The sequence below is a fragment of the Triticum urartu genome, chromosome 3 (assembly GCF_003073215.2).
Source record: "Triticum urartu cultivar G1812 chromosome 3, Tu2.1, whole genome shotgun sequence".
NCBI classification, from domain to species: domain Eukaryota; kingdom Viridiplantae; phylum Streptophyta; class Magnoliopsida; order Poales; family Poaceae; genus Triticum; species Triticum urartu.
Genome location: NC_053024.1, coordinates 739,869,209 through 739,895,679, shown reverse-complemented (window position 1 = coordinate 739,895,679; position 26,471 = coordinate 739,869,209). Strand labels below are relative to the sequence as shown.

At 45.2% G+C, this 26,471-nt stretch overlaps 1 protein-coding gene across 1 annotated transcript; it reads left to right on the top strand.

Annotated features, from left to right (window-relative positions):
- The first annotated feature begins 1,466 nt into the window (after positions 1 to 1,466).
- Positions 1,467 to 3,380, top strand: LOC125549556 (dof zinc finger protein DOF2.4-like). The gene is made up of 2 exons (XM_048712940.1): positions 1,467 to 1,671; positions 2,314 to 3,380. The coding sequence occupies exons 1-2, from the start codon at positions 1,606 to 1,608 to the stop codon at positions 3,313 to 3,315; spliced, it is 1,068 nt and encodes a 355-aa protein (XP_048568897.1). The 5' UTR covers positions 1,467 to 1,605; the 3' UTR covers positions 3,316 to 3,380.
- Positions 3,381 to 26,471: the final 23,091 nt, after the last annotated feature.

Sequence of the window (26,471 nt, the reverse complement as noted above, 5' to 3'; positions counted from 1 at the left end):
AACTCTCATGGTACAAATCAACAGTGGTACTTGCAAACCACCTGGCATCAATTAAGCACTTGTATGTTCACACCAATGATCATCCCTCAAGTAATAAAGTAGGGGGTCTTAATTTGCTCTCTGCACCCAAGATGCACACAACCAAGAACACTGTCATGTGTATTTACCATGCAGTGGATTGCTCAAGTTTGCCAACTCGCTCATGTTGGAGAGAAACCTCTAGCTTGATGTAAAAGTGGATGAAAGATCTGTCGCCCACCTCACCTATTTAACTATCAGTTGCTGTTTTACCTCCTAGATTTTGAAATTTGACAAGTTTGACCCTAAACTTCTGATATATAGCACATTCTATCCTTGACCCAGTCAAAACAATATGGTTGCTAACATGCCGGCGATTTTGCACACATAGCAATCGTGTAATATGAAAAATCAATAAAATAAATTAGACAAGTTAAACCCGCAGTATTCCTAGAGAAACAAAATCATTTTTTTTTAAATAAACTTCAAGAGTATTATGATAGACTACTCATGAATGTTCATAATTTATTTATGAGTTATCCACAGTTTCCAAATTTTGGTTCAAACTTATAGATTTATTGCGCTTCTATTTTTGTCCTGATATTCACATTTATTTTTGTTTAGTAATAAATGTATGTTTATTTTTATCTTGTTTTTGTGCCGATTGGTGTGTGCGCAAAACCACCACCGCATCACTGGTCGTATAAATTTCACTAGGTTGGCGATCAAATCATCCAACCATTAAGTTATAGAGAATTTTTATACAAATAAACTTAACTAACACTTGAGTTGTGAAATATAATGTTAGTCCCTTCCCATACAAAACTAAGTTGTATATCCCACCACAAAGACTAGAGGTCGCTCGGGAGAAAAAAAATACTGGAAATCGCTGTGAATTTTTCTCTATGTATACATGACATGCATGTGTCAAGATTGAAGTTCATCTCGCTTTGACATATCCCACATTTTATGGCATCTTTAGGACGCAATATCATGAAAACATAGAATTAGAAAAAAAAAACATATGATGAAAATGACACGACATCTTGGTTCCTACTAAAAATGACAGCACATGACTGTTGAGAAGAAGTGGTTGTCTCGAAACAGAGTGAGTGATATGACTTGCTAGTGTTCAAACAAAAAATATATGTAGGCCAACCAAATTGCTAGTACCATCTAACTCTATGGAGTGGCCTGCATGATTAATTATGCGGTGGCAAATTAGCTATCAGCTTAGCTAATCAGAGTACACTAACTAATTTATTGCAAACTGTAGCTAGCATGGGTAGCACTCTGAGCCACGTCCGCATATACATTGGAGAAGGAAATGTGTGCAAATGAAGGAAAACAACAACAACATGGGTCCTCTTCTTTTTTCCTCCAAATCTCCACAGGCTATATATCTAGAGAGAGTGTGTGTCCCTTCTCTCTCATCTATTTGGGTGCTGCTAGCTAGCTACCTTGCTCTGTCCTTTTTATCTCTTCTTTTTCCATTCCTTTCCTTGGTACTAGTACTCTCCCGCTTGATTTCCCCAGCTGCTGCTAAGTTTCTTCCTCCCATTTTCTCTTCTCTCTAGATCACCGGCTATGATCTTCCTTCCTGCCTTCCTTGATTCATCAGACTTCTGGAACACCGACCACAACCAGCTTCAGGTATGCATCGTCGTGCTTCTAGCTTGCTAATTAATTGCATATTCCTCATGATTTTGTTCGCATAAGAAACAAGTATATATATCTAGGAATATACTCCATATCAGGTTTCTTTTTCTGGTCGAAATTTACAGTAACCGACCAGTTACCTGAAATTTCATAGACACAAGAGGTACCACTGTTTCTTGGGTTGTGATACCAGAAAGGTAAAAAAATGAATTTAAACAGAAAAGCTAAATCAAATAGGGTCTCTATAAATGAAAATATAGTGTTCTATAGCAAAATAGCACCATCCTTAGCATGCTATACCGCGCTATAGCGTGCTATTAGTGAGACATCTTAAACTAATTTATTTAACGGGCTATTTTTTCCAGTGGTCTTTATACTCCCAAGAGGTCACGGGGTCTCCCTTTTGAAGAGGGAACTTTATGGTCCGATGTAGCTCAAACATTATATGTTATTACCTGAAATAAATGTAAAATCAAAATTCATTTGAACTATTCGAACCAAAAATCCAAAACTTCCGAGATTTACCAAAAACTACTTCATCCTGCCCATCCCGGGGACGAATGGAGAAAAAAATAGCTCCATATATATATTGGCCGATATGGTTAATTGATTACTCATCACCTTGTTGATTTGCAGCTGCAACAAATCGGCACTAGCACTCATAGTACTACCATTTCTTCACCCGATGGTCCTGGTGATGGAGGATGCAACAACAATAATCCCAAAGGGTTCATGGCCACAACCGGGGCCGACTACGGCGTTGCAGGGGGTGGCGATGATGGTTGCGGTGGTGCTGGGGACGGCGATTGCAGTCACGGCAGAAATAACAAGTCGATTTCCATGTCGAAGCGAGCACGGCTGGCGCGGTTGCCGCATCCACTTCCGGGGATCAACTGCCCGCGATGTGAATCCACCAACACCAAGTTTTGCTACTTTAATAACTACTCTCTTACCCAGCCCCGCCACTTCTGCCGCTCCTGCAGCCGCTACTGGACCCGCGGCGGCGTTCTCCGCAACGTGCCCGTCGGCGGGGGGTATCGTCGCCATGCCAAGCGTAGGGCCAAGCCCAAGGTGGTGTCAGCCACCTCCCGAGCCTCTACGGTAGGGAAGTCGTCCGTGACACCAACCATGTCTAGTAGTACCACTTATGCCACTGGCACCGACATTTCACCACCAAGATTGCAATACCCCATTTTTGGCAGCACGCCATCCCACGACAGCCAGTTCAGCGACATATTCGACCCAGCTAACCTTGGTCTCGGCTTCCCTGTCAGGCTGCTCTTTGCCGAAAGCGATGCTTACACGGTGGATGGCTGTGCGCACCACCACCACCACCATGCCCATGGGAACGGGATGGAGCAGTTGTTGGAAGCACAGAATAGCTTCCCATTCATGCACGCCATGGATCATCATATGTCTGGACTCCCAGCTGAGGCAATGCCCATCACAATGGCTACGATGCAGGGCATGTTCCACCTAGGGTTACAGAGTGTCCGCGGGGGTCATGGCGACGAGATAGCAGGCCAACAGTTGCACTACCCGCCGGCCAAGAGAAACCACAAGCACCAGGACTACGCTAGCAGCAGGGGCATGCACAGGGATGTGGTCAATGGTAATGGCACCGGCGGCTACATTTAATGTTCTAGTACTCGCAATGCAACTTGTAATTAGCTAGCTAGTTTAGATCAACATTTGTTCTTAGATTATGGGACAGGCTACTGTAGTCATGTGAACTTTCATGAAATATATGGGTCTATCTACTTGTTAATTATGTGTTATTTTCTGAACTTGGTAATGCTGGATATGTACGCTCAAACATGTTAATGCTTGGTATGGTAGCACTAGAATGTGCCTTGTTCACTCTTCATACCCTACTGCCAGCTTAGTAAGTGGTGCGCATGGAGTGGGACCATCGGTGCCTCTGGAGGTAGGGTCCTAGCTACCCCAAGGCCTTCTCTTCTTGAAGGTGGCACCGATTGGGGCGGTAGGGCATGAGACCGTACTGCCTAATAAGTCAAGATGGTGCATATTGTGGCGTAATACACGACAAGGAACGAAGCCGTACAAGTATAATCATATGCAAGAGGAAAAGCTTCATAAAAGAAGCCTCCAAATAAAATGGGGTATTTGAATTTGTGGGTCACAAACAAAGTTTGGACAAGGAAATTTTTTTACAAACAATCTTTTTCCCAAAAAAAAGTATAATGCTTGGTCGAAACGAACACAAGTTAAAAATTTAAAACTTTGAGCATGAAGGCAACTAAGCTGGTTAATGTGTTCGGTATTGACGACGCAGTCCGAGCTTGATGCGGGACAAGGTTCCATCCACCAAGCCGGTCCCGAGGTGGCGGAGCAAAGAGCTCGGCACTCCGAAGTTGTGACATAGCACGGTCAATGTAGGCCGGCAGAGTGATGCCGAAGTCCCCGGCATGGGGTAATGAAGTGTTGACGAAGCCCCCCGTCCAGCCGAGGTGACACCAAAGGATATAGTCCGGCTGGATCATTTTCCTGTGCATAAAAAATAGTGCAAACTGGAGATAATAGTAATAATAAAAAAATCGTTGCATAATAAATAATTTATGCAAAGTGAGTAATAAAAGAAATATGGCCTGGCGCCGAAGTCAATGTCGATGCAGGGCACCGGCGTGATGCGATAAAGGCGTGGCAAAGTCCTGAATTCACAGATCGGTCCGCGCTCTCGGATGCGGCGTTCGCCGGACTATGTACGGAGACTGACCGAACCACCATGACGACCGTCGTTAATACGGCCACCATTTGATAGACCTGTGTACATATGATGGACAAACCAGAGTAATAATTCTTGGGAAAAATGAACCCAAACAAGCAAAAAATACTAGGATAATAGCATCTGGTTTATTTGTTGTAGCAATCCGAAGGAAGGTGATTCCAAAAATTAGGACTCGATCCGCACACCCATTGCCTGATGGGCGATAAAGCGACGGTATGGCGATGCTGGCAAAGGTTGGCTCGCCGAGGCAAAGCCCTCGGTCCAGCTAACGCGACGGAGCTGTTCGGCTAGTAACGCCGAAGTCTCCGGAGTAGGTTGATGAAGAGATGGCGAAGCCCCTAGTCCAGCCGAGATGTCGAAGTCTCGATGTCAGCCGATGAGTCGAAGTAGGTCGGCGTGATGGACACCAGCTTGAAGAAGCAATAGTGCGGCCCTTCCGATGCAGGTCGTGACGTGGTCGATGCCGGCTTGATGAAGTGACTGTGCGGCAATGATGACGGTATGCCCGTTCCGTGTAATCTGTGGGGCGGCGATGTTGTGATGATTTATCCTTTGCGATGCCGGACTCTTGTTCGGCTTGCCGGGATGATGATCCGAAGAAGTTGAGCTCGGCTCAACAAAGTGACGACGTGTCTAGCGCAGGTCGGCAGCCGTGGAGCAATATTGCCTGACTGGTTTAACACCAGCATGATGTTGAAGATCATGTTCAAGAGATCTTAAAGTTGTGGGATGTATTCGGGAACAAAACACAATACCCCATACAAAACTTCCTTTAAAAGGGATGTCCCGAAATGCCGTTCATAAAAAAGACGAACTCGGCTCGGATTCGTTTTCGCACAGAAAATAGATCCGAAGTGATGCACTAATTGGAAGGTTCTCGGAGTTTGAACGGTCGGATCGAGCTCAAATTTTGAGAGGTGGTAGATATAGGAATTCCGCAGCCGATCAACGGTTGGATTTTCCAAAGGACGTCTGAGCTAGAAGCTGGACAACACGCCCTAAACTCGTCCAGATTCCCGTCCAGATTTGACAGGGCTCCGGTATACCGTGGATTGCCAGAGATTCCTCCATCGGAACTCGACGAAATTTTCCAGGGTTGTTGTAGACTCAATTCCACACAATTCCACTGAAGCAATCGTTAAAAAGACACTTGAGGAGGCGGTGGCGGCGGACACAAATTTGCTGTCCAGAAAAACAGCACGGTCGCCCGAGGGCAGTGTTGACGTTGAGCCCCTGGGCTCCCTGCATGATTCCTCCATGATCTTGATAGAGATCGGAGTTGATGTTTATAAAGGCCCTCATCCGAACATGACGATCGGAGGTAGGGCGCAGTCCTTGGTCGAACTAAGGTGACCAGTCGAGCTGGTGACGAAGATATCGAAGTCGCAGTTGATCTGCAGGCGAGCCATCAACCTTTTGCCGAACACACAGCGGAACTCTCAATGAAAGCACCAATGTCGGTGTCAAAACCGGCGAATCTCGGGTAGGGAGTCCCGAACTGTGCGTCTAAGGCGGATGGTAACAGGAGGCAGCGAACACGATATTTTACCCAGGTCCGGGCCCTCTTGATGGAGGTAAAACCCTACGTCATGCTTGATTTATTCTTAATGATATGGGTATTACAAGAGTTGATCTACCACGAGATCGGAGAGGCTAAACCCTAGAAGCTAGCCTATGGTATGATTGTATGTATATGTTCTCTATCGACTAGCCTGGCCTCGGTTTATATAATGCACCAAAGGCCTAGGATAACAAGAGTCCTAGCCGAATACGCCGGTGGGGAGGAGTCCTTGTCTTGATCACCAAGTCTTGTGGAATCTTCCATGTATGCGGCAACTGTCCGAACTGGCCCATGAGTATACGGCCATGGGGGTCCTCGGCCCAATCCAACAGATCGGGAGATGACGTGTTGAGTACCCCCTAGTCCAGGACACCGTCAATGAGAAAACCTTGATATAAATAAAATCAAATAAAATTCAAGAGTAAGATAACGTGGCACACACAAATCTATGCCACGACCTCATTGTCGGGCATGGCACATGACTAACCAAACACTAGCCAGATCCCCTCCGCGTTCGTCAATGAAGAGCAACCCCACGCCCCCCGGAGAAAACACTCGACTGTGCCACAAATCTCTTGCCAAACTATCGCCGGAGAGATTCCTCTGCCAACTCACTATGGTCTGAGGTGCGTCGATCTTGCTAGTGAGTAGTACAAGCTGATGGTGATGACGATATGGTCACATTTAAAAGATATAAGATTCAACCCAGATTGGCCCATGCTGAAACCCAAGAAGCAACATGCTAATAGCCAAGCCTACCTAAATAAGTCAGAGTTGAAGGTTCCTGAAGTGCAACATGTCACCTCGTCGAGTATCAAGCAACATATCATGGTTTTCACCTAGAGCCCTCGCACGTGGAGGAGAACCACAATGACACTCTCAAGAGGGACACAACACACACATGCATCACCATCGTTGATGCCAAAGCACAAAGCTTTCACTCAAACCTGCCTACGCCAATAGGAGGCACCTAGGACAATAATGTCACCCCAAAAGGAGGCATGTCACGATCCAGTCAAGGCCTCCAGATCAAGATCTGGGCTACACAACCCATCAATGACCTTTTAAGGACCCCGTGCTGCCACCCCACTCGCCACCCACTCGGTCAAGAAAAGCAACCATCAGTGTCGCCATGTTGATCACGGAGAGTCAACCATGCAACCTACCATCCAGGGCCGCCACCCTGGTATCCAAAACCGAACTCATAAACGCCACAAGAACTCGTGGGCATCACCCACTAGGGGAGAAGAAGAAGGTCGTGCCGCCGGACATATCCTACACTACGCCCACTCTTCAATGGTCAGAGCAGGACATCAAAGGCACCTAGTGATCGAGCACAAGCACATGCTCGAGGGTCAAAATGCGGCTTAGTGCATGAAAAGAGGACCGCGGTGCTACTTGGTCCGGTCAGCCGGCGGCCCGTTGAAACGGCATCTCGGTCAGGGAACGGATAGGCCTAGACCATGTCCACCCTTACTCGAGGGGCTTCCCATCACTGACGTGAGATGGATCTCGCCGTCGACCATCCCCACACCATCAGTCATAGCCGACATGCGCCACAGGAGGAGAAGCTACCGCAACATACGGAATCTAGTCTGTCTATATCCGGGCAGAGGCAACTCACTGCAGCTCGACAACACCAGCTGCAGCGTGGACTAAACCGCACCATCCAATGCCTCCTCCATCCTCACGTGTATGCTGCCGTTCGCCCCCACTGCCACCCACTGAGGTCTTTCCAATATTGTCGAATCCCACGCCACACGTTCACAGGGAATGAGACGACCGCCACCGGGAGGGCCCACCACCACTATTGACCACACGAGATTTGCCCATGGGAGGGGGGAGGGGATGGGTTTAGGCTAGAGTTCGCTAGCCACCGCGAGTAGAGTTGACACATGGTAGGACCTTTTTCCCTTTTAGCCTCATATTCTTGGCGACATATGTACACTCTGACTTGTTGTAACGACGACATATTTGATTGAATTTACTCTCTATGTCCCGAAAAGTTTGTCTTAGATTTGAATAGATACAAATGTCCAAGTGTTAGATTCATCCATAAGATAAATCTAGGACAAGCTTTTCAGATGGAGGTAATCTATCCCTAATATATAATAATAAAGCATGGATTGACTCCGTGGGTTCACCATCACAATACGCTTTCTTCATGTGAATTTACGCCTTCAGTTTGAATTTAAAACATATATGCAAGATTGGTACTAAAGCGTAAGAAAAAAATAATTTGATTCCTCAAACACTTGTTCGCCCAGCAGTCCGTCCCGGTTAGGCTGGTCGCCCGCACCTCAGTATCTATATGGTTCGCATAGGCTGGTCGTTCCCACCTGGGCGTTAGCCCATCTATCCCCCAATACCGCACCGTAGCCCAACTATCACCAGAGACTTGCCAGCTCGCTACGCTGCTGGGCCTTATGACCGGCAGCCACGCCTCAACTTACAAAGGCCGCAAAAAATAGTTTGTTGCCTGCTTATTATTTTCTCAATAGTCCCACCTCGTCATGTTAAATCGATTCTCATCAGTTTATATACGTTTTGAAGTTCTTCGTAACATCAACCAGCCGCCCCATGAAACAAACAATGAGCTGAGAAAGAGAAAGGAAGCACAGGAAAACAAGAGAAATGAAGCATGGTCGGTACTACGTGCCGGGAGTTGTAGCCAGACACGGCAAGGGCGAGACATGGGGCTCATGGAACCGAACTAACTCACATTGAGTATTAGAGCATCTCCAGCCGTGCCCCCCAACAGGCCCTCTCCAGACGTTTTTATCGCGCCGGCGCCAAAAAAAGGCCCAGTCGCGCCCCCAGAATCCCGTTTTTCGCCGGCTCGGGCCAAAACTGGTGCCGGCGGACCCAGCCCAAACCCGGCACAAGCGAAAAAGGCGCGTGGGTCCGCCCTGGCGGCGACCCGAGGGCCTTCTCCCGCCAAACCCCCTCCCACCGACCGGCGGAACAGGGCCATCGCCAAGAAGGCCCGCGACAACGCGGCGGCGTCTTCCTCATCGGTCGACCACGCGGGGATGATGAATCCACCCGTCGTCAGCCACGCCCAGTACGCGCCCTGGGGACAGCAATGCGTCGGATCTCCATGGGGATCGTCGTCGCCCGGCTATGCCGACAGCAACGCGCACGTGGGTTCAACCCAAACGTGACCTTCACCCATGGCCACCCCGCGACGCGCACACCCTCGCCCGCCTTCGTCGGCGTGCAGTACCCTCCATACAACTACTCGCCGCCCGTCTACGCGTCCACACCGACGCCCCATCTCCGCCGTGGACCGCTGCCCTTCTCGCACCTCGGCGACACCAACGACACATGAGCCGACATGGACGACATCATCGCGACAGGATCGACCGCGGCCGCCGCGTCTCCCGGGTTCGCCACCCAGGACGAGGTAGTGGATCTCAGCGGTGACATGGAGGCCGAGCTCGGCTACGTCTACGGCGAGGACGCGCACGAAGCGCAGGAACCCGAGGAGGAGGAGGAGGAGGAGCCGGCTCCTGATCCGACGAAGGGGCGCCAGAAGAAGAAGCGGGCAGCTAGGCCAGGGGAACCGCGCATCAAGTGGGCGTCCAAGGAGGAGGAATGCCTCGCCGAAGCATGGCAAGTCGTCTGCCTCGACCCGACCACCGGCATGAACCAGAGCTTCGAGACGTACTGGGACCGCATCAAGGCCGAGTTCGACGAGCGGAAGCTCGTCGACCCCTATTTCAAAGGCGTCTACATGCAGCGCGGCTCCAAGGCGATGGCGAACCATTGGGGGCGTATCAGGGGGCGTGCAACAAATGGCATGGAATCGTCGAGGAGGTCGCGGCTCGCCCGTAGAGCGGTGCCAGCGTTGAGGATCAGGTACGCACGCCGTTCGCCCGCATCTCTTCGTCGTCTACGCCCGCCGCCCGCCAACTGTTTGTTCCTCCGCGCAGTTGCTGCGCATGTTCACCATGTATCGGCGCGACAACCTCAACGCCGACTTCAAGTACCTCCACGTTTACAAGCGCATTGACAAGTGCGAGAAGTGGGCGGAAGTCCGACGTACCCTCGACAAGGCCAAGGAAACATACAAGCCGGACGCGACGACTCCGGGCGCGTCAGAGGGGCGGCCGGACGGCCACAAATTGGCAAAGAAGGGGGAAAACGCCGACACGTCAACCGCGCGAGTGCAGGAGTCCATCGAGCATTGCCTCGCCGACGCCCAGGCCCGGGCCGTCCTACGTGAAGAGAAGACCGAGGCCCGGTGGTCGTCGCTGATGAAGAACAGCGCCATCAAGCTCGACCTGCTCCGGACCAACGTCGACCTGCTCCGGACCAACGTCGCCGCGAAGAAGAGGAACACCGACATGGCTTTTCTGATGGGCGGGGCGAACATGCTCCAGAGCAACGACGAGCAGCTCAGGGCGTGGTACATGGCGGAGCGCGCGCGGCCTCATCCTGAACCAGATGCAGACGGCAACGCCGACGACGCCGACGACGCCAGCTCCCGCGCCCACGGCCACACGGACGCCAAGCCCGAACGACGCCTCTACATCGCCGCCCAGCAGTACCGAAGCCGCGCCGACACGGCTCAGCACCGAAGCAGCTCCGACACCGCCGAGCCCGCGCACGCCGACTCCGCCAACGCCTGGAGCCGACCCCGCCGAGTGATTCGTTGCGCACGCAAACTTGCGGCGTGCGGCGCTCTATTTTTTGTAACGCCAGACTACGTCCGATCGCCGGATTTGTGGCGTCTTTTTTTAGCGGGAACGACCTAGTTCAAATTTCCCGCATCCTGGGGCCGGCGCTTGGGGGCGTGACTGGGAGCTAGGTCGCCCCCAGGGGCCGAACTAGCGCCGGCACGCCCCCAGGCCGCTCTATTTAGGCGCCCTGGGGGGCCGAACGGCTGGAGATGCCCTTACGATACCGAGGTCACATGCTCCTACATGAACAGTACAATCCCAAAAAAATAAAAAATTCTGATATTTTTTGTGATGAACATTGATGAATGTTCTAACTGCGTGCAAAATTTCATGTTGAAATGACATTCATGGAGGTCTAGTCAAAAAAATAAAATAGATGGTCCAAAAAGACTATTGTTGGAAGCATTTTGGAGCTCATGGAACCGAACTAACCGCACATTGAGTATTACTCCTTCCGTTCTAAATATTTGTCTTTCTAAGAGATTTCAACAAATGACTACATACGAGCAAAATGAGTGAATCTACACTCTAAAATATTCTATATACATCCGCAAACTAACCTCGTTCCAAGCAAAAGTATAGCTATCCAAATTACCATTCAATTGTCCTAAAAAATACTACAGTACAACATAAAAAACAGATTCAGACTTCACATAAATTCAAAGCTTGTAGGAATAAATGGAACATAGAATAGTGTGTTAAAGAAAATCACGAGGCAGATGTAATTTGTGATACTTCGTTGTGATGAATGTTTGAATAATATTTTTATCATGATCTAGCTTGGATAAATTTCAACGGGTTGACCTTAAAATATACACCCTAATTTATCCATCCCTACGGGGTTGTTGGGATAACCAGTATTTGGAGCAAGTTTTTACAAAACCAGTTTTAAGAGTATTTTTAGGAAAACCAGTTTTAAGTTGTTGTTTTATTAAAACTGGTTTATAGAATATTTTGTGTGGATCGACATATCTTTTGGATCATCCTCAACCTTGAGAAAGATCACAATCCGTTCACGTGAGATGTGAGGGGGTCCGAGTGGAGGCACCACCCCAGCACGTCGGCCACTGCACAGTTCGTGCTGATCCCGGAGCATATGAGCCTTGATCAAAAGAGCACTTTCGCAAACTAACCTCGTTCCAAGCAAAAGTATAGCTATCCAAATTACCATTCAATTGTCCTAAAAAATACTACAGTACAACATAAAAAACAGATTCAGACTTCACATAAATTCAAAGCTTGTAGGAATAAATGGAACATAGAATAGTGTGTTAAAGAAAATCACGAGGCAGATGTAATTTGTGACACTTCGTTGTGATGAATGTTTGAATAATATTTTTATCATGATCTAGCTTGGATAAATTTCAACGGGTTGACCTTAAAATATACACCCTAATTTATCCATCCCTACGGGGTTGTTGGGATAACCAGTATTTGGAGCAAGTTTTTACAAAACCAGTTTTAAGAGTATTTTTAGGAAAACCAGTTTTAAGTTGTTGTTTTATTAAAACTGGTTTATAGAATATTTTGTGTGGATCGACATATCTTTTGGATCATCCTCAACCTTGAGAAAGATCACAATCCGTTCACGTGAGATGTGAGGGGGTCCGAGTGGAGGCACCACCCCAGCACGTCGGCCACTGCACAGTTCGTGCTGATCCCGAGGGGTCATCATGGTTCATGGACACGGAGCTGGGCGCGCTTGACCACGTGATGTCTATCAACAAGCGGGGCGCTTCTTGGCATGGTGCGCGCGGCCGCCGGGGAGCTCGGGCGCCACACCAGTGAGCTACGCCCTGGTGGCCGTGAATGCCGAGGACCCAGCTTAATCTGATTACGAAGAAGGAACGAGTAGGCAAGGTTGCAAGCCGTTCCTGCCTTCCCCAGGACAGATCCGCTCATCCTGCCGCCGGCCATGCGCCGAGGCCAAGGCCAGCCTCCGGCCGCCGTCGCCGGGTTGTTTCCGCGTGATAGGCAGTAGAAGCCGAACGGCACAGGTGGAGGCGAGCGATCAGCGTGCGCGAACAAACTTGTGGTTGGATGATTAGAGGGACTGTGGTATCCCAGCCCATCAAGGTCCAAATCCTGATACTCGCATTTTTTCTGAATTTATTTCAGGATTTCCGGTGATACACATTCAATGGGAGGAGACGTTCCCGTTGACGACGAGGTGTCTACGGTAACTTCATAAATTTCAAGATGATATGCCGGGTCAACCTTTCGGAAATGCTCATAGAAGTAGCATATACGTGTGTGCGTTCATAGAGATAAGTGTATGCACGTGTATATGTGCGTTTGTGTTTGTACTATGTTAAGAAAACTGCCTAACGTGTGTGCGTGTCAACCTAGCGATTAACCAACAGCAGAACGTGGCTTGCTAGGCCTAGCTTTACAAAGCCCATTATCAAACGAAGCCGGCCCAACACAATTCTGTGCGGGAAATCACGGTGCGTACATCAATTTTTCAGCTGTCGCAGGACATCGTAGAGAGTACGTGTAGGCATCGAGCCCGGCCAAGTGCCCAGGGTGGCGAAGACAACATGTTGATGCAATCCTGCACACCAGAATTATAGCCGGACACGGCAAGGACAAGACGTTGGGCTGCTCGGACATAGTGGCGAAGACAACATATTTGATGCAATCCTGCACGCCGGAGAGGGTGGGACGCCGGGCTGCTCAGACATCCTGCGCGCTCGGACAAGACACCGGGCTGCTCAGACATCGTGCACGCTCGGACACGACGCCGGCCAAAGTTGTGTAGGCGGACACGGCAAGGACGAGGCACCGGGCTGCACAGATACAAGTGGATGCTGCATACCTGAGGTTATAGGCGGACTCGACAAGGATGAGACGACGGGCCTCCTCGGACAGGACGGCGAAAATGAAGTACTGCACGCCGGAGTCGTAGTCGGCTGTACAAACTTTGGTTGGCTGCCTAAACACGTACGTACAACAATGTCCTATATACAACTTCTAATCATCTGCTTCTCCAATTAATTTTCTCATCCATTCAAAGTGTTCCTTTACTTATTTTGTCTAAAAGTTCTTAATTAAAAAATAGTACATCAGACCCTCTTAGTTCATTAAAAATAGATAATTAGCTGCCTAGAATCATCTTATGTGCATATATCAGTTGTGCCATCATAAGCATTTCTTTATCCAAAAATCCAAAAGTATCAATGCATTCTCTATGAAGAATTTTTACCACGCTATTTTCTGTGTATATAGCCCTAAAACAAATGGCTATTTTTCTTGGAGATTGCGTTATTGGGCAGCAAGCTTGTGCTCTTATGCATAATTAGTTTTTTCTAGAGAATGTGCTATTATGGATTGTGCTTATTTTACTTAAATTTTGTGTTAAAACAAGTAAATATCTAGCTGTTTGCTCATAACAAAGCAGCCCTAGCGATGAAGTCAGACAACTATGGTTGTGTGAGCATCAACGCCAGTGGAAATGAAAGTTTCCAGTAGAAGATTTGGAGCACTAGAACACAGCTAGACTATGTTCGACCTGGCCAATTTTGAGTCGTAAGAACCAGTATTTTCTTCCGTTGCAACGCACGGGCATTTGTGCTAGTATAAGCTAAGATAGGGTAGTATCTCTTTTTGTCGTGGTTCAGAGTAATGATCAGAACCAGTGTACTCTGTCTAAAGTGGCAGAGGAATACGCAGAATTTATCTATACGTTTCGTTTGATATCATGGTATATGAATAAATGTAGTACATTACACATGCATGCAACTAGTTGGGCCTCGGCGCTCTCATATCAGGCTTATAGTCAACGTTCTCTGGTATTCCTATTCTTCTTCTTCACCTAGTCTGGAATCCTGTCCCCAAGCTCTAGTTTGTATTTTTAAGTGTTTTCTTTGTACCTTTTTTTGGTCTAGTTTTCCTTGTAAATCATGCAAATTTCCCTACCTATATGAAATGTAGGAACACTTTGTCCTCGAAGTTTGTCAAAGAAAAAAACAGACAAGTCTCTCATCATAAACATACATGAATGGACACCTAATTAAGCATGTGTTTTTCTACAACACAAAGTTGCATCAATCCAAATGTACACGCAATGAGTACGTAGCTCGCATCTACTCTTGAGTAAATTGCAAAAAAAACCATCACAATTGTGGACCCTAAATCAAAAAACCACCATCATTTGTTTTTTGTGTGTGCAGAAACCCACTACTATTGTGCTGCAGTTTACAGAAAACACTGATAGGTCAGTTAGAGAAATTTGATTGAAAAGCTGACGAGTAGGTCCCACCGGCAGGCCCCGTCACCTCTGCTCCTTGCGCCTGCTGCCCGTCACCCTTTTTTCCTCATCCTCTCCTCTTTCCGTGCGCGTCCGCAAGCTCATAGCTGTGGCCATGGCTCGGTCGGAGGTCAAAGCCGGTGGATCTTATGCCGCACGATCTCCAGCTCCGGTTAGCGCCAGAGCACGTTCTTTGCTTCCTCGCGTCTCTAGGACGTTCCTCGGGTGCCGCACCGAGCTGGGCAAGATCGGGAGCTTGGAGACGACGAGCACCAAGCCATGGAGCGAAGCCGTCGAGGTGAGCCTCATCAACGCCGGAACCCGTCGTCGTTCGCGCGTGAATACATACGCACGTACAGGTGTACAACAAGCTGCTTTATTGATTCATACGGAGGCTAGCCAGCTATGTACATGTACAGGCGGATGGATTGAACGACCTGGCCACCTCCGGGAGCACCCGTGCGCCAGCTAGTTCGGATGGCGCTGCATGCGCATGGCCAACGCCGAGCCCGGCGCTCGGACGCGTGCAGCGGGCCAGCGGCCCGGAGCAGCACGATGGCCAGGGCGTGAGCCGAGGTCTCGGGCCTGCACGGCGTCTCGGACGCAGAGGCGGCGCGGTAGTGGCCACCACACGGCGGTGACAGCTCGGCCGAAGTATGCAGCCAGCACGGTGATGCCCGTGATCTGAGAGGAACAGGAGCATGGGGTGGCCGTGGACATTGTTAAGAACCTTGAAGACCCAGTGGCGCACTACCCCGGCGGCGCGGCCGCCTCTTGCCACGCTGCCTGCTAGGTGTTCGATCAAATGCAAGGAGACAGAGAAGGGCCTCTGGGAGCTCGACCATGGCGGAAAGGAGGTGTCCGGGCTACTGCTAATCCATTTGAGCATGTAGGCGGTGCACGTGCACAGCTTGCATGAGATGGAGCAGCATAAGAACTCCGCGGTCCAGTGCCGGCGCTGGTTGGCTTCCGACGAGCCGAGCATCGTCCGGAGCGGCGTCCATGTCGGGCAGGAGCTGCAGCTGCGGGCGGTGCGCCATGTCTGACCGAGGCGCGGGGCTCGGGCGGTGGGCTCGGGGGACCCAGCTGCACCGGCGGGCGCGCGTGCGGGCAGATCGCGCTGCCGCGCGAGTCAAAGCCCCTATCCACTTCACAGTATAGGCTAACGGTGTGACATTTGACCACCACGTCAGCATTTACAACTGGGTCCCATCTGTCAGATTCTGCGTTAAAAGCTGCTTATTGATCAATTAGTCTTTTTTGCAAAAGGATTACTGAATGCCGGGTGCTTTTTGCAAAAAAAAAAACAAATGGTTGTGGTTTTTTTATTTAGGGTCTACAATTGTGATGGTTTTGTGCAATTTACTCGTAACTCTTGCATGTGCATGTACACAGAATTAATTAAGTGCCCTTATTAGGTAAGATGTCTCCATCATAACATTTTTAGTCTGGGAATCAAAATGAAGCATGTACTTATTTTCGTAGTACTCCACATATATGTTCTTCCCAATGTTTAATAACTACATGTTCGAGTCAGAAAGTCCTGCTTATAATTACTCACTCCATCCTTAAATGGATCTTATTTTTAGCTATGAGCATAACCTACGTAACACAACCTAATTTGGCATTACTTTTCTAGTATGGTAAGGTATTTCAATTGCCAAAGAATACCTGATTATGAGAGGATGGAGAAATCTGGCCGATCAACATGTTAGGGCGGTGCAATTTCCTGGTGAGATGTTGTGATTATCAATTAATGTCCTGAGTCCTAAATGAGCACGATTTAGTACATAATGTACGAGGCGCCAAACACTAGATACTACAAGCATGGACAGTGACCCAACTTATTTTTTTCTTCAGTTTTGGTAAAACTCCTTTTGCAACGCAAGTCTACAAATGGACTCAATATCAACCAAAGGGCGTATATATAGGGCAAACTCCAACCTAAGCTCTGTCTTTTTATTTTTCATATTTGTAGACTTCTAAATGCCTTCACTTTTCTTCTTCCTTTCTTCATACTTTTAAGATCTCCTGAGGGCAACTCCCCGTAGCGGAGCGGGGGTGGGGGGGGGGGGGTGAGGGAGGTTTGGTTCACCTGATCCACTGTTAGTTGGACCAGATCTTCCCCCAAACCATGTGCTCACCTTTTATTTCACTTGGTCCTCTTGTCCCACTGTTAGTCATAGCCCGCTGTCCGGATTTTGTGACTATGGTTGGATGGCCGGCACCTGCCTGTTGTCCATGAACATGTCCAGGCGTGTCTACCAACATTTGGTGCCGTTCGTTTGGAGATTCCCGTTGGAGTTCCCCTGATATATGATTCTTCAACAGCTTAAACTAAGTCAGGTGCATGTTCCTTATTTCAATCACATATATGGGGCACATAATAACTTTTATGTTTTGCATTATAAATAAGTCTACTTTTCCTAAGAGTTTAACACGGTAACTAACTTGAGAAACAACCCTGAGTGGACATTTTTTTGAGGGACATTTGTGTAGTCTGTACTGTGTAGTACTCCAGCTGCCAAGAAGTACGTACATATAGTAATATATTGTATGATGGAAGGTGATCGATGTGATATGTCCACGTGCATTAGTTGGTTAAACGTTAACGCAAAGAAAATTGAAGAAAGAGAAAACTAACTTTTGTCTCGTATTCATGGTGACTGTTTCATGTCATGGACCGCTCTGAAGAATGCAAGAAGTCACTAACGTACACGCGCTTCAGTACCTACATGTCCGGGTATGTACAGTACCTGCAACTGTCATGGCATGGACGAACAATGACACTTGCAAACCACCTGGCTTCAAATAAACACTTATTTCTTCACGTGGACAATCAACCCTCGAGTAACAGAAGAAGAGGTCTCTGCACACGAGCATGCACGCAACCAAGAACACTGTCGTGCATATTGAACAAGGAATCAGACTCAATTGCACGTCACTTTCTATCTCGATTTGAAATTGGAGAGAAAAAAACTCACTGCCAAACACAACTACCTCAACTGGTGGTTATATTTTAATTGGTTACCATGTGGATTACGTGGTGAGAAATAAAAGTTCAAAATATGATGAAAAGGTAGTTTAATTTGTCTCTTAGATTTTCAAATCTATAATGCATAAATAGTTGATCCCCACTACTTCTAATTCTCTCAACATCCAAGCCATCCACCTCACCAAGTGTGCCACGTCAACATCCACTAACAATATTTTTCAGCCCATGCAAACCTTATTCCATTATCACTAATTCTCTCAACATGCAAGTATCCCCACTTCATCATACACTCACATTTTTTCCAGCCCATGCAAACCATTCCAATATGTTTATTTTTGTTGTGAAATGCCATGATTTACATAGAATGCAAGTACAGAATATTTATATGTTAAAAATCAGAGCTTTTGATTTAGATCTTTTCCTAAATATATAAGTCATATGTAACTAATCTTTATATATTCCCGCAGCAACGCACGGGGAAATTACCTAGTTATATATATACGCGTGAGCGCATTATGCCTTATCATGCGCTCCGGTCTTATCATGCTGCCACCGAACCAACCAATCCACGTACCATCCACCATATTCTTCATTAGTTCATAACAACCACTACTTATCTATACCAATATAAAAAGACCCAAAGGGGCAGATTCAATTAATCTCGGTCATCAAATCATGTCAATCCAACGACCTAGACTGCTTCAATGTCGAGCTCTCAACACGTTCAACGTGTAGTTAATTTCATGTCAAAAATAGTGCTAATCACATAATAACATGCAAATAATATCTTACTTAATATCTGCATGTAGTTAATATACTTTTAAATTAACGTGCATTGCACGTACACGTTGACTAGCTAGTCTAGTAAAATGCTTACTGGATGCATGCATGAGCCCCCGTCCTGTCTAACTATGCTAGTAAAATCTATGGTAAACATAATAATACAACTATAAGAAGAGTAGCGGTTGCATGCACGAATCTCCTGCTCTGCCTAATGACCCCACTAGTAAAATTTCTAGTGAACATAGTAACACAATTAAAATGGTACTGGCTGCATGCTAGTTTGTTACTATGCACACAGATGACTATTCTACATAGGGTGTATATGCACGACAATGTTTTTCCTACACAAAATGTAGACTTTTAGTATTAACTATCATGGATTCATGGACATGTGCATCTAGTACATATAGCTTGATTACTATCGAGGGCTACAAATTACACTTGGTTAGTAATGCAATGTGGGGTAGCTTTGTGCGCACGCCAGGAAATACTATGACCAACCAAAAGGAGATAGGTTTTCACAACACTGTACACAATTACTATAAATAAATAGGTTGTTTACTAGTGAGCCCTCAATACATATTAACAGCTTGATAGTAAAAACCATGCAGTATATAGTAAGCCAATTACTTTATAGTAAAAATTAGGTAATACTTAGTAAAAGCAGCTTCTTTATAGTAATAGTCAATCACTGGAAGTAAATTTTCCTCTCACGATCTGTACAAACTTTTAAGATATAACTTACTAATTATCATTTTTGCCCTAATCACTAGAGATATTACTTTGAAGTGCATAGCAGTTTTACTACATATGCATCAGGTTTACTAGTTGTTCCATGCAATTACTATCAAATTTGTTGATGTGCCACTACTGGGCGTGCGAAGGAAGGGACCATCATGAATTGTGCGCCATTGTCCTAGGTACAGGCAGAGAGGCCTCCGTGATGGTTGTGAGGCACAGAGTGGCGAAAAAGAAAGTGTCTGTGTAGTAGCGGTTGTTAGAGTAGACGAAGTAGTCAAGGACGAGATGACGTTGGCGACAAACTCATGGAGGATGAAGACGTAGAAGGTGGCGAAACCAACGGCGACCTGAAGTGGTCATGTTCGATGCCTAGACTAGTGAAGACGTCGGCGGCGGGACCTATGGGGGCGAGAAGTTGTCATGCATGTTACCTGTAGAAGTGCGGCGGCGGTACTCAAACTAGGCGAGGAAGAACCCGACGGAGTGACGAAGACCATGCGCGGACGGTGGCGACGTGCGCCATTGGAGGTGGCGCTGTGGGAGCCGGGAACGTCGGTGTGCAAGGACGGCGAAGAGGGCCGCATGCAGGGTCCTTCCGGCCCGAGAGGGGGTGGCGGAACTATAGGGCGCGAGTCGGTCCAGCGGCTGAGACTGGCAGCAACGTCCACGTCAAGGAAGGTGCATTGGAAGCCCGTAGCATGAAACAAGGTCGGTGATGCTGCGGCCAAAGGGGGCGACGCAGTGGCAGCCTGATATTTGATCGGTGGTAGGCGCGTGCTCAGGGGCGTGCTTGGCAAAGACATGAGCGGGGTTGGTTGATCAGACCGATGGTGGCGTTGTACGCGTCGTGGCATGGACGAATGCGATGTTGTCGGTGATGTCCCGGGCGATGACCACAAAGACGGACCGACGATGGAGACCATGCGGACGACAGCGTCCGGCAGTTACGCATGAAGGCGTCCCTTGTGTGGCGCATCCAGCCTTGTCGCACTGTTGATGATGAATTGGCCGGTGTAGAGTCAATGTAGATGTCAGAGTAGAGGCTTGTGAGGATGACGGGCGGTGGGCGACGCAATACGATCTATGATCGGTGAACCAAAAAATTAGACCGGCCAAGTCACTGGCGGAGAGAGAAAACCGATCTAGCGATCAGAAGCACGGCCACCGATGGCGATCATGGAGATCGACCGCCCCGGGGGCGGCGCGTTATTGAAGCGGCGGCGGATAGGAGAGTTTAAATCCAGTGCCATGTTATGGCGAGACTATCTTGCCTCTCCTTGAGTGGGTGCTTTCTGAATCTCTTGTAGTATGAACTATATGCTTGTTTTGCTACTTTAAAAAATTGAATATTTATATTTTTCAGGTGGGGAGCCCCCTAGCCCTCCCCAGTTTCAAAAGAAAACATGGTGGATATTTTGCACACGTAGCAACCATGTCAACCTGACAAACATCAATAAATAATTAGGAATTGATATATTATATTCTGGAAGGTGATTGATGCTATATATGCACGTGCATTAGTTTTGAACTATTAACATGCAAAAATAATAATGCGAGAGAAATTTAGTTGTCATGTCATATTCACGGTGACTATTTCATATCATCGATGTATATGAAGATGAGAAGAGTACGTATATATCCAGCTACATACATCCCGCAACTCTCATGGTACAATTCAACAGTGGTACTTGCAAACCACCTGGCTTTAATTAAACACTTGTATATTCACACCAATGATCATCCCTCAAGTAATAAAATAGGAGGTCTTAATTTGCTCTCTGCACCGCCCAAGCACACAACCAAGAACACTGTATTAGTTTTTTTAACTATTAACACAAAAGAAAAATTAATGCGAGAGAAATTTAGTCGTCATCTCGTATTCACAGTGACTATTTCATGTCATGGATGGATTTGAAGATAACAAGAGTACGTATATGTCCGGCTACATACAGTGGTACTTGCAAACCACGTGACTTCAATTAAACACTTATTTGTTCACCCCAATGATCTGCCCTCGAGTAATAAAATATGAGCTCTTAATTTGCTCTGTCCACCCGAGAATGCACACAACCAGGAACACTGTTACACGTATTAGCCATGGAATTCCAAACGGGGTCGATTGTTGAAGGTTGCCAACTAGCTCAGGTTTGTGAGAAACTTCTACCTTGTTATAAAAGTGGATGAAAATTCCGTCGCCCACCAGACTTATTTAACTACCGATTGTAGTTTTGCCTCCTAGATTTTGAAATTAGACAAGTTTGACCCTAAACTTCTGATACATAGTACATTATATCCTTGACCGTAGTCAAGAGTATGGTTTCTAACATGGCAGCGAATCTGCATGCATAGCAATCATGACAACATGGAAATCAATAAAAATTATTAAAATTATATTTTACCTGCAAATTTATAGTACAATTACGAAAATTTGGAAAAGCCAAAGTAATACAAGATCAAAAATCAATAATTGTTTAAAATAAACTTCAATAGTATTACCAAAGACTACTCATGAATGTCCATAATTTATTTATGAGTTATCCACAACTTTATGATTTTTGTTAAAACTTATATATTTATTCCCCTTTTGTTTTGTCCAGAAATTCAAAAAATTGTTTAGTAACGAATGTATGTTTCTTTTAAACTTGTTTTTGTACCGATTGGTTCGTGCATAAAACCACCGCCACATCACTGGTCATACAAATTTCACTAGGTCGGCGGTCAAATCATCCAACTTTTAAATTATAGAGTACAAGGATACAAATAGCCTTAGCTAACACTTGAGTGGTCAAATACAATGTTAGTCCCTTCCCATGCAATACTAAGTTGTACATCCAACACAAACACTAGAGATCTCGCTGTCACTTGTTCTTTATGTATACATGACATGCAGATTTCAAGATTGAAGTTCAAATCGCTTTGACATATAACACATTTTATGGAATCTTTGGAACACAATATTATGTAAACATGGTATTAGAAAGAAAGAAAAAAACACATGACAAGAATGACACGACACCTTGGTTCCTACTAAAAATGAAAACACGGGACTGTTCCAAAGAAGTGGTTGTCTCAAATCAGAGTGAGTAATATGACTTGCTAGAGTTCAAACAAAAAATATATGTAGGCCTAACAAATTGCTAGTACCATTTAACTCTGTATGGAGGCCCGGATGATAAATTAATTATGTGGTGGAAAATTAGCTATAAAACTTAGCTAATAAGAGTATGCAAACTAATTTGTTGGAAACTGTTGCTAGCATAGGTAGCACTCTCAGCCACGTCAGCATTCGCCATGGAGAAGGAAAAGTGTGCAAATAAAGGGAAACAACAACAATATGTGCCCTCTTCTCTATTTCTCTAAATCTCCACAGGCTATCACAACCTTTTCTAAGTTCTTTAAACTTTTCATGAAGAAAAATTGTTCATGCACATGTTTCTTTGACTAGTGCTTAGAACATATGCATGCGTGTGGTGCGCCATCTCTCAAAATAAAATAGAAAACATATTTTTAAACACAAACGGCTTTATTCAGATAAGAACGGTAGAACTACAATTTTACATAATAAACTTTGTAGGATAGAAAAACAACAACCCCTAACACCGACTGTTGCCATTGACGAGAACGCTCCACACCGAGAAGAGCATCGCTGCTGCAAGGAACCATCTGTGCCAAGATGAAGACTCCACCAAGGGGATCCTCTTTGAGGTATTTTAACCCGCTCGAGCTACCCGAGCTGCCCGGGATCTAAAACCGATGAATGCACCTTGATCGTGATGACAAAGTCCTTGGATCTACGAGATCTGCGTTTGTGTAGAAAAAAACGGTCGCCCGCAACCATTGGGAAGGAAGAAGAGCATAACCATCTTGCAAAGGAACCACACATCAACTATTGAGATCTGAAGTGAGCCCATAGATCCAGGGACACAAACTCTCACAGGCCCGTCGTCGGCTTTGGATTCGATGACGTCAAGGTGGGGAGAGACCGAAGAGATCTTATTCCAACACGCCATCGCCGCCACCACCACATCATTGTCACCGGGGAATATAAAAACAAAGGATAGAAAATCAAACAGACGGGTGGGACGTCACTCCCCTCTTCATCGGCAGGTCACTAGGCGGGGAAGAGTAGGGGACCGATGCAGCAGCGTGGGGGGCAAGTTTGGCAGTGAGTACTAGGGCTAGGGACGCATGGTCTGCTACCAATCTAGGCTAGTTGTAGGTGAATAATAGCCATCCCAGCGCATGAGCAGCGTAGCGAAGAAACTGAGCGACACTTGAGGGTTGTATTTTTATTTCTTTTATCAATTTTACTGGTTTTAGTATTGTTTCCCCCTTTTGTTCCTTTTTAGGTTTTTTGTTTTCACCAAATGTTCACACTTTTCTAAAACTGTTCCCAATTAAAAAAAATGTTCCTCTTTAGAAAAGCTTTTAATTTTTTTTCATAAATGTTCAATGTTTAAAATTTTTCATTTATTCAAATATGCTTCTATTTTTAATGGTCACTAATATAAAAAATGCAAACACAAGTTACAAATATCTTTCCAAAAAAAATATTGAGTATATTTTGATAATGTTCATGTTTTTCAACTATCATTCTCAAATATTAATAAATATTCACCTTGTAAAACTTCACTATATAAAATAAATCATTTTATATGACGCAATAACTTTTCAAATCTGTAGAAGCAATCAGTTTTTTCATAGGCAAACCAATGGGAAAAAATCTCTATAGTGGCGTGGTCCACGAAGGCCCTCATGTTTTGGCCAATATCCCATTCCTATGTGAGATTTGCGTACAAATAGATAGAGAATGCATGAAATAGTAGGCGTCAGTCCTATTGCCTGCTTTAAGAGGGGAATTCTCTGTATAGCAGCGTGAGAGTACTCGAGGGTGCACCGGCCCATTTGAGACATAGTGTTCGCTTCACTTCGGTAGGTGTACATGTTCCATATTAATGGATGAACATAAAGAACGGCTTCCTCCAGTACACCAGAAAACTGGTTCACCCCGAAAAAAACAAGGAAACCGGTCCACCTCATGGAAAGAGTAGCTTTGTGTCGCTATAAAATATGTTAAAGGATTTAAATTTCTTTATGAGTTAAAAGTTTTCGTGAATATAAGAAATATTCATCCATTTGAAAACCAATTTAAAAATTTGTTAAGAAATTTCTATAACTTCATGGACTTAAAAACACATTCCCTAATAAAAAAAGGATGTCAGTGAATTGAAAAGAATGTTTACTAATTTCAAAATATTAACAAATTTGACAAAGTACTCCCTCCGTTCCTTTTAGTCTGCATTTAAAAATTTTCTAAAGTCAAACTTCGTAAAGTTTGACCAACTATATAAGAAAAAAAATACCAACATTCACACTATAAAATCAATATCATTAGATGCATCATGAAATTAATTTTCATCGTATAGATTTTTTGTATTGTATATGTTGATATTTTTTAAGATAAAATTGGTCAAGCTTTATGTAGTTTGACTTCAAACAAATTTTATACGCAAAGTAAAAAAAGTAACGGCGGGAGTATTTATGAATTCAAAAATTATTACCGATTTCAAAGAAATGTTCGTGAATTTTAGCAATGTTCACGAAATTATTAAAAAAAAGTAATGGAGTTAAAATCAAAGTAAAAACGAAAAATACGGGCGAACAAAAATAACCACCTGAAATAGTAAAAATGAAAAATTGAACAAATAACGCATGAAACTGATATCGAAAAAGCCAACTGGAAGCATCCTAAAACTGGTGGATGCTTCCAAAACCTGGTACATGGCATCGCCCATTTCGGATCACTGTGATTTGGAAATAGGCGGCCGTAAAGTTTCTAAAAATTAGTGACAATACTATATTTCCCTTATTCCAGTACATAGTATCGCATCGCTTCGATAATCCGTTTGATGTGTGAACCCGATAGAATTAATTTTGCAAGCTTCTAAGTACAGTTCCTTTTGGTTTTGGGAAGGTTAGAATCGGTGTTTTCTTTTCTTAAAGTCATTTATGGGTTTTTAACAATTTTGTGTTTTTGGTTTTCAAATACATCTCACTCTTTCAATAAATGTCGAAACAAAATTCATATATATGTTGAATATTTTTAAGATACACGCTAAATATTATCGAAAACAGCATGGACATTTATATGAAAACAGGAACATTTACCACCTGGAATGAATGTTGAGCTATATCAAAAAACAATGAACAATAGAATGCATGAACAATTGTTAAATGCACATTGATGTTTTTGTAATTAGATGAAAAATACAATTTTACATTTCTAAAATATTTCATGAACTATTTTGAAACGTGAAAGCAATTTTAATGTGTTATGAACATGTTCTATATACATGATGATTAATTTCAAATACACAGTGTGCATTTTTAAAATAAATATTTGACATTTTTATAAATAATTTTGAACATTCTTTAAGAATTTTAAATAATTTTATATACTCCAAAAAATAGTTTTTAAATCAAATATGAATATGTTTTTCATACATCACCATCATTTTTTAAAATATATGATAAAATCAGTTTAAAATGTCATGAACATTTTTGAATGACAAAACTATTTTTTAAAATTCACGAAATTGCTTTTCACATTTGAACATTGTTTTATGGTATGAATATTTTAACGTAACAATATTTTGATAAATTGCGTGAAGATTATAGAGAAACCAACAGACTGCAATGGGCCGGCCATGAACGGTGTCACAGTAGGCGAGCATTGCCGCTCGCGCTGCGGAGAACTGTCGGTAATTTGCAAAGACTGTGATGCAAGCAAGACATGGCCCGGCCCAATTCCATCGTTATACACACAGTGCGGCCAGCTGGTTAACTTTCTGGTGCCTCCTATGTGCTGCTTACTGCAGCAAAGAGGCGCAGTTTCGCACAGGAGATGAGTCACCTGAGCCGGCCTATTTGTTGTCCTTCACGGAATGAAAAAAAAGAGCGTTACCAAGGATTCTAACTCACAACCTGCAATAGCTGCCCGCGATGCGCTAGCCAGTGCGACAGGCGAGCCA